This window comes from Melozone crissalis, unplaced genomic scaffold, assembly GCF_028551555.1.
Source record: "Melozone crissalis strain CALT ecotype California unplaced genomic scaffold, PUWL_Pcris_2 ptg000061l_1, whole genome shotgun sequence".
Lineage (NCBI taxonomy): Eukaryota > Metazoa > Chordata > Aves > Passeriformes > Passerellidae > Melozone > Melozone crissalis.
The window spans coordinates 9,433,962-9,443,386 of NW_026535839.1; the positions used below are offsets into that span (position 1 = coordinate 9,433,962).

Below are 9,425 nucleotides of genomic sequence, written 5' to 3' on the forward strand. Positions count from 1 at the left end.
TCAAAGGTCGTTTCTCGAACTCCATTTCTTCATCGAGATTTCTTCGATTTCTTAGCACCCCTCCTAGTGCTCTGCCCATGCAAGGGTATTTACCCGATTAATGGTAAGCATTAAAAATTCATAGCTTTTTGCAGGTACTGGTAGAGGGATTTTTTCCAATTTATTTGTATTACATTTGGGCATATAAATAGAGAATCAGAACAAGTAATTTTTGAGCAAACTCATTATTTACATATCTCAGCCTTATCTTAAATGACTGTAATTTCAATTTTCTGAAATGACTATCTAATATAAATAAATTTAAAGCTGCTGAATCAATATCTGTGCTAATAGACCTAAGTCAGAATTTTCTGCAACCCAGCCCTGTACATCTGTAATATAATACTCACTGTAACAGAACCAATTTAAAAAACCCCATGAAAATGGTCAAATCAAAACATAAAGTTCTTGTATTGAGGCCACAAACATGTATCTCATTTAAAAGTCAGAAATGCATCACTAAAATTACAGGAGGAAGCATTAACAGAGAATAACCAGCTGAAAGCTGGGCCATTTAGAGAGGTACAATTAAATACATCTACTCCCTAAAAAAAACTTCTACAGAAAAATACCAAGTTAAATATGTAGTTTACCCATACTAAAAATAGGCAACAGCCTACACTACCTGAAAGTCCAGATTTTAAACAGAAAACTACAAGCTGAAAACACTACCAAATTTAGCTTCAATAGAGATTTTCAGAGACTTATCAGTAGTGTTCAAGTTGACTATTTGGAATGACACTTCCTCTCACTGTGCAAAATTCCTAAGAGAAAACAAAGGTTTTGTTTTTGAAAACAAAACGGTTTCCATGGTAAGTTTTACAAACACTAGAGCAAAGATTTGATACTGCAGGTTGGGTGCCAATATGTAAAACTCTCATGAGATAAGTGTTAATATAAAAAAAAGTATCAAAAAGCACAGGTGTGAGCTGCACTAGGATTAGGTTGCTGGAAACTCACAAACAGATGTGATTAGTTCTCTTTCTTCTTAGTGTTTGATTAATGACCTTTATAAGCACGAGGACCTTCTTGCTGTTGGTTTTGCCTAGCTCTTTTCCACAACAATCAACAAATTAAATTAATCACAATCACAACAAATAATGAATGGCAAGGCAAGGATAAGGACAACAAAGTGGCAAGTTTCACCATCAACATTCTCCAGAAGCAGCTACTTGGTTAAACATTCTGAACTTGAACATTTGAAGAGAATATAGGGATTTCTTTTCTTTAGAGTTTTCTTTAAAAAATGGGACCACCACAAAATGAGCAGGTCTTGTTAGCTACAGTCATACAGGGTATACACATATATATGGTTCTGCTGAAGGGAATTCTCTTCCTGTTCTCACTGGAAAGAACAAAGGCAGCTTTGTCAATGTTTATGAAGGAGGCTGGGAAGGGCATCATCTAACTAAAACAAATAAATCATCCACTGTCACTTGCATCCTAACCTTCACATTTGTAATATGCAGACAGAGGATTTAAATAAACTGAACCTACACAACTGGCAGTCAGGGACCCTGCTCTCCCTTTCCCACAATGTCTGGATTTAAGGCCCCTTTCAAGCATTCCAAAGGTAAGAATTTTCATGAAGGTTTAGACCTGCCTGCACAGTCAAATGTTAAAAGGAACCCAGTCCAGAAAGCTTTAGTGTAGCTACTGTGTGGAATTCTACAGCCGTCATGGTGCTTCAGAGCCAAAAACCAAAGTAAGTTCATGGCAAAAGATAAAAGTAAAGAAATAGACACAAAGGTCTGTGAAAACATCTCCCATTTTGCTGTAGGTGTCCATGGAGCGACTGATCACTTCTGCAGGGATTCCAGAGAGGAGAAGAGCAGCAGTCAGTACTGTCGTTTTCACCTTCTTCTCACACTAGAAAGGAAAGAAAAACCAGTATCACGTTAGTTCTCCTAATCCAATTCTGCTTTATGTGTCATCAACGTTGTGCCAATTTCACACGTTCCAAATCCCGGGTAGGAGCAGCAGGTTTGGATGGATTCTGTCCAGACACACTCCAGGAGTCACAGCCCTTATCCCAGACACAGATTCCTGCTGAGATGGATCTGCCAGTGAGAGGCTGGTTAACAGCAGATCAAATGCATCTGGATATTCTGCCTCCTTCACACTACTCCTCCCAGCAGGCTGAGCTGTGAGGCTGGGCAGCTGCTCCTGCATGAGTAGGAACATGCCCAGAGAAGGGAAATCCAGGTGTAAGAAGCCAAGCCCGGCATCTCCAGTGTCAGAACTGGACTAATCTCATCACACTATTCAGCAAAAATACCAGAATTCCAGAATGGTTTGAGTTGGATGGAATCTTAATGCTCATTTCCTTCCAATCCCCTGCTATGGGCAGAGACACCTTCCACTAGACATGGTTGCTCAAAACCCCATAAATACTGATAAGTTTTCTAACAGTAAAATTATTTAGAGTTGAAAACCAACTGTTTCTGTTTTAGAACAACTTAATTTGACAGTTTTATCCTCTGAACTCAGAAATGCTCCAAAACCTTGTGAAAGCTGTTCCATCCTTAAGATGAGGAATCCCAGCAATGCAAGTCTGACAGGCGGGAAAAGGTGACAGTGGCTGAAAACTCTAATAATTTGATGATACTTGCTGGATATTTTAATTTAATCCAATCTAAATTAGGCTTTCAAGAATATTTCTGTGTTTCATGGGAGAAAAATGTAGGTTAACAAAGGGATTGACCTCACCCACCCACATCTAACTGCAGTAAAAGCAAGCTGTGGAAAGGAGCCACCTCCTGAATTCTGAAACTGAAGAGTGGATTTCAAGTACACCAGGAACAAGATCAAGATGATTTAGCAGATGAGCTGGTGCAAATCTAAGGCTAAACTTACTGTTTTGTGTTGTGACACATCAGCTTAGAATGACTATTATGATATACTCAACTACAAAACAACTGCTGATTTATTCTGATTTTCTACAAGTAATCTATTATTCCTTTTAAAATGCAAATTTTCCCTTTTAACTATGGATTGAACATCATTCACTTCCACTCTGCCCCGCAGACCTGCCAAAATCATCAACCTAACAAATGCTTCAGGAACAATTACCTGTTGTAAATATATAAAGCAAGTAGTATAGCAAATCTTGCTAATAAGCAGCAAGTTTCACACACAGATAAATGTCTCATTGCAAGCTGCCATTCAAACCAATACCAGCAGTGGAATGCAGAGCCCTTAAAACTCAACATTCTGCCTCATTTTTTTAGCAAACACTCTCCCAGATTTCATGCAGATGTTATATGCAGAACAGCTGCTTAGCAAAGCAAATAATAACCAGGGAAGAGCAGGGTCTAGAAGAAAAGCAAGTTTCCTGAAGACATGAAAGAACTACCTGGATTTCCTGGTCAGACACTTTTAATCAGGCTACAGCTACACAAGCTGCACATCCATGTTTTCACTGCAACTTTAAAAAAGATCCAGGACTAAATCTGGAAAGATTAAAAACTAGTAAAAACTATCAGCCCTGGTTATTCAACTCTACAGTTTAAAACAAGGGAAGAATACTTCACATGCATTGGTCCTAAAACAATACAATCTAAACACAAGTTTAAATTGAAAACACTTCAAATTAATCTAATTCTGGAAAAAAAAATTACCTTTGGAAAGTACTTGGACAGCCCCATGTAAGCAAGTTGTAGAGTAAGAAATGGTGCAAATATCGACTGAAGGAACAGAAAAGAATATATAAAAATTAACTTGGTCAGAATAGCTTAGAAACACAAAGATTTAATCCTTCCAAAGCATAGAAGAAAAGTAGTAGGTAAAAATTAATTTGTGGAACAGAGCAATGTTGTTCTTGAACACTACAAATCTAAGTACACAAGTTACATGCCAAAAATAAGGTTCTGCCCTCTATTCTTTGAGCCTAAAGAACTGAAATGGCAGAAGAGAACAGCAGGGCGTAAAACTGAGCCCAGTGTGTAAAACTGAGCCCAGGGATGCAGGAGCTGGATGGCTGTACCTGCATCACACCTCTGTGCTGTTGTTCTGGCTGGCACTGGGAATACTGAGGAACTACTTTTCCCAGGCTGATAAATGAGTAGGATCTACTTATCTTGGTACAACTATTATTCTTACAATCACAGAATTATTTGGGCTGAAGGTGACCCGAAAACCCATCTCATTGCAAACCCATGACAGGGATACTTTCCACGAGACCAGGTAGCTTCAAGCTCCATCCAGCCTGGCCTTGGACACTTCCAGAGATGAGAACTCCATTCTATTATTAATATAAAGAACTATTATTCTTTTGCAGACCCTGAACTAGAGGAGCAGCTGACTCGTATGCTCACCAAGGTGGGAATAAACTTGCAGGGGATTTAAGCTGCAACAACTATTCCAGTGCATCTGCTCCTGAACCACAACAGACCAAATGTGCTGCTCTCAGTGGTTACACAGTGGCTGTGTTGGTAGCAGATTAATCACGTAGAATTCAGTGATTTTTTAGGTTTTACACAATTTTTGGAAATGTAAAGAGTGCTTGAAATTCCCACCTTGGTCATTACCAATCAGGCCCAGATATTTCCCAATAATCTGCAGCAAGCAGCACACCCCACCAGGACTGCTGGGGATGTCCCTGAACTCACCAGGTACTTGCACACAAAGGCCCTGACCGCGACGGCGAGCAGAGCGCACCCCACCAATCTGAAAATGCGGAAAGAGTCAAACTCCTCCGCCGCGCTGCCGTTCTCCTGGCTCGGCTTCTCGCTCATCAGCTGGTTCCTCAGCTTCAGAGCCTCATCAAACCTGGACAGGTACTGCTCCAAGCCGTGTCTGGGTGGCCGTGCCGCGGCCTCTGAGGGCAGCTCTGCCCTGTGACGCTGCCGGAGCTCGCCTGTGCCCTCGGGGACCAGCTCTGGGGCTTTGGCAAACAGGTCCTTGTCCCCTCTGAGCTCTGCCATGCCGCCTGCGTGGTCGCTGGAGCCTGTCACATTGCACATGGAATCGCCAAGCACAACCCGCTTGGAAACTGAAGGAATGGGAAGGGAGTTTGATTTGTCTTGCTCGTGCTGAAGCTTTAGTTCTGTGTGACTTTCGTCATCTAAGGAAGAAAAATAAAAACAGTGTTATGCATGCTGTGTACGTGGAACAACACTTCAGCTGTACTGGGTCAGGATCCTGGGTCTCTGCTTCCCAAGAGAAAAGACAGATTTATGATTAAAGAGGGCATTCTTCATGGAGCAGACACAAGACATAAGGCAGCGCAATGCAGGTCAGAAATTGAAGCAATGGAGATATTACAAACACGGAATTTCCTTAAGGAACAGCACTGCACACACAAGCAGAAAGATCCAAATACATGGACTGACATTAGAAAAAAAAGACCAAGATTTGCAGAAAGTGAATCAACCAGAAGAGCACGAATACCTGACAAATAAGCAAACAGAAGCACTTTAAGCACTTTAGCTGCCTGTCTAGTGTCAGAGGCAGGGCAGTGTTAACCTGCTCTGTAGCAAGCCTGAAGACCCATCTTACAGAGTCGGAGATGATGGCAGAGAACAAAAGGCAAATCAAGAACGGTCTGGACCTAGCACAGAGCAAGAGCTAACACTTGAGGAGTACTTTTCAGTGTCAGACTGATTCACAGCTCATGGGCATCCTTGTAAACCGAAATCTGAGAACTCCTTCCCGACAAGACAGCCCATTTGAAGAATGCACAGAGATATAACTGAGCTACCTATTATACGGTTCTGCGAGAAAATTCTGCAAAACAACCACAAACATCTATGTCACTATCCAAATGTGAAATGACTTTGCTATAAAAAGCCAGCCATGAAAGCCAGCAGCTACTAACTAAAAACATGGGGGAGGCTCATCGTTTCTTCAACTAAAAAAAAACTACTTGCAGTGAAACGACAGCTTGGATGCTCGCTATTTAGGGCCCGAGTGCCGACCTTTCTGAGGGCACAGGGATTGTATGGGCGGGTCTCAGGCGGAGCAGGGCAGGTCGTGCTGCTTGAGGCATCCCTATGAGGGACCGGGGAGCCGGGCGACCCTGTCCCTGCGGGCAACCAGCCGCTCCTGCTCACCAGGGAACCGCGGGCAGAGGCCGACGCGTCACCGCAGCCCCGGAGCCCTCACACAGCCCCGCCGCACCCGCCACGGGGCTCACCCTTGCCCGCCGCGGGCCGGTGGAAGCCCATGATGCGGTTGATGCGCTCCTCCGAGTTCATGAGCAGCTTCCTACGGCGCAGCTCAGCGCGGCGCTGGGACGCCGAGAGCCCCGCCGGGGGCCCCGGCGGTGTGGGCTCCCCTCCCGCGCTGCCGTCCGCCATCCCCGGCACCGCAGGCCCGGCACCACGGGTCCGCCTCGCACAGCGCGCAGGCGCCGGCACCGCCCCCTCCAGCCGCTGAAGCGATAGCCGCCATTTTGGGTAGGGGCAGGAGAAGGGCGGGGCGCGCTGGCAGAGCGCCCCCCGCACCCCTCTCTGACGGCGCGGTGCCCGCACTAAAGATGGCGGCCCCGGCCTCAGAAGTGACGTCACGACGCGAGGCCGGGCAGGGGCGATGGCGGCGCTCAGGGACGCGGATGGCGGGGACACCCTGAGGCAGGGCGGGGCTGGCCCTGCACACTCGGGACAGCCCCCGCCCCCGGCACTACTCCCCTGTGGGACTGACGGGCACTCCGAGGAAACACCAACAAACACCGCTCCGGGACGCCAGAGCCACTGGCATTATCGAACAGGGAGCGAATTGACTTCTTTCCAGTAAGATCCGGTTGGTGCAATATTCGTCTTTATGTGCACCAAAAGTCCGATACACCGCTCCTGGTGTGCCGGGTGATGAAACTGCCACGTTACTCTTCTCTCACCTGACCAGCCCCAGGACACAGAATGGTCCCATCAGCACCAGTGCCCTGCACAGCCCGGGCACCGCAGAGCTGCGGTCCCTGCCCGGGGGCACTGCCGGGAACGGGACTCACCGGAGAGCCCGGGGCACTGCCCGGAACGGGACTCACCGGAGAGCCCGGGGGGCACTGCCGGGAACGGGACTCACCGGAGAGCTCGGGGGGCACTGCCGAGAACGGGACGCACCGGAGAGCCCGGGGCACTGCCTGGAACGGGACTCACCGGAGAGCCCGGGGGGCACTGCCGGGAACGGGACTCACCGGAGAGCCCGGGGCACTGCCCGGAACGGGACGCACCGGAGAGCCCGCGATCCCTGCCCGGAACGGGACTCACCGGAGAGCCCGGGGGCACTGCCGAGAACGGGACGCACCGGAGAGCCCGCGATCCCTGCCCGGAACGGGACTCACCGGAGAGCCCCCAGTGCCAAAGCCCCGTGCCAGGCCAGTGGCCGTTGATCCCCCAGCCACTGCTGCAGTGCGGGAGTTCAGCAGCAGCAGGGCAGCGTGAGGTGCATTGGGAAAGAAAACGGAACTGACAAATCCAATTAATATTTCTACAATATTGAATGAGAGAATTCTGTATTTAAAACCAGTTAAATACAGAAGTCAGAGTACCAAGCTCATGCATTAACTCATCGAAAATGGGCCAGAGGCAGCAGTGACAACATCTCAAAAAAATTTGCAAGCATTTAGGATGGAATGGCTTTTACAAAAAAAGCTGCTGAAATAATGGGATGTTAAATGAAGATACAGGATTACCTAAAATAAAATTGATCACCGTCTTGGAATGCTGGTAAGGCTAAATTCCAACCATCACTGTCAGCTACCTCCTGTTACCAACATGGCATTTATCTCAATTAAATACATTGTTCTACTTTTATTTATAAGAAAAGAGTGATGAACTGGCATGAGTTCTTTCAATTAATTTTATTGAGTAGCCAAATCTGATAAATTAGCACAGATAAAATAAGCATTTGCATGTGTTATAAATGACTTTTTACAGGAATAAAACAGTGAAAATTACAAACTGTAAAAAGGAGGACAAGTAAATCCTGTCTCAAATTCAGAAGGGGGAAGATTTATAACTTCATACTGAAGATCAAATCTTTGAGTTCAGAGAACAAAGATTTAATATTACAATATTATACACTACTTTACAAAATTAAATTTACTATAAGGATTACATCCATAATAGTAAACAGAACCTTAAAATCACATTTAATGGTCCCTTAACTTAAAAACCATTCTGCATCTTTGATTAAATTGTTAAGAAATTAATTCTAAATAAAACTGAATCATTCTAGTTATTGCAACATAGCCTATCTGGACTTAGACTCAAATATATTAATTTAAAAACAATAATGAAAGCAAAGTAAAATGAATGGTAACAAAGTTGGCTGAACACTAATGTGTCAAAATAAGAAACAGTTTTAAAAAAAGTGTTTGACTACAAAGAGAGACACCTTTACCACACATTTACAGTGGTGGAGTTGTGGTGCTGAGATCTAAGCACCAGAACCACTCTTGCCTACTTTAGCAGTCCATCTTCAGTGTCCTCATTTTTCAACTGTATTTGTAAAAAAGCAATCACAGGTAGTGTGTGTGTTCATGTTCCCTGAACTGCCATGACAGCAGTAGCAGTGAACCAGCAGGCCTTCCCCACTGCAAGGGAATAAACAAAGTTCAATAGAGCATTTCCTCCAAAGTGAAGAGAACTCCCAGAGGGTTCATCTGACTCATTTACCATGTTTTGCTCTGTAAAACTTAGGGACTCAACTTCAAACTTGTTAACTGCCACAAGGACTGACATCTTCAGCCATTGGTCTGGTGGACATAAAGCAACGAGGCCATCTCCAGTATCTATGGTTCTTTAAAAAAGGGATATAGTAGCAAAATACAGTCACAGTAAGAAATAGACTTTGGGTGGGCTGTTTGATGCAAGGATGGTTTTCAATTCAACATCTGAGTGATAACATACCCAAAACACAAGGTTTGGGGCAGAACCTATGCAAGTGCAGAGGTTCCATTTATGATTTAAATGAAGAGACCCCTTTCCCCCTCCCTGGGGAAAGCAAATAAAAATCAGACTGTCAAAACTTAAAAGACACCTCTTCACTATGACTAGAAACTGTGCAATTCTCTGAAAAGCAGTTCAAGTAAATATATTCCTGTTTGCTACAGAGGCAGCAGACAGAGAAGCTTAAATTGGTTCTACAATAATCTTTTCATGCTGTTTTAGCCATTGTTCTGAACTTTAGCTTCTTGTAGTCAAGAACAATCTCTCCCAAGGAACTTCTCCCCTGAAGTGAGGAAAATCCTGACAATCACAAGCACCTACAGCCTGAAATGGGAGCAAATGTTTACCCAAATGTTGACCCTACTGACATCTGTATCTCCAAACATCCAAAGCACAGTACATTTGACCACTCACAAGTGTTTTACCTCTTCAAGTTACCTGCCCCAGAAAGTAGGTTTTGAAAGTTTACCACAAAAAGCAAACCAAGGTTTTTCCATA

At 44.7% G+C, this 9,425-nt stretch overlaps 1 protein-coding gene across 1 annotated transcript; it reads right to left on the reverse strand.

Annotated features, from left to right (window-relative positions):
* Positions 1-141: 141 nt before the first annotated feature.
* On the reverse strand, positions 142-6,353 carry CAMLG (calcium modulating ligand). Its single transcript, XM_054287841.1, has 4 exons — positions 6,176-6,353; positions 4,650-5,104; positions 3,660-3,725; positions 142-1,908 (listed from the first exon to the last, which is right to left on the reverse strand). The coding sequence occupies exons 1-4, from the start codon at positions 6,336-6,338 to the stop codon at positions 1,717-1,719; spliced, it is 876 nt and encodes a 291-aa protein (XP_054143816.1). The 5' UTR covers positions 6,339-6,353; the 3' UTR covers positions 142-1,716.
* Positions 6,354-9,425: the final 3,072 nt, after the last annotated feature.

Coding starts and splice junctions, on each gene's coding strand:
- CAMLG (XM_054287841.1), bottom strand. CDS start 6,338: ATGGCGGACGGCAGCGCGGGAGGGGAGCCCACACCGCCGGGGCCCCCG. Junction 5,105..6,175: donor CCGGCCCGCGGCGGGCAAGG/GTGAGCCCCGTG, acceptor TTTCTTCCTTAG/ATGACGAAAGTCACACAGAA. Junction 3,726..4,649: donor CCTTTGTGTGCAAGTACCTG/GTGAGTTCAGGG, acceptor CTGTTCCTTCAG/TCGATATTTGCACCATTTCT.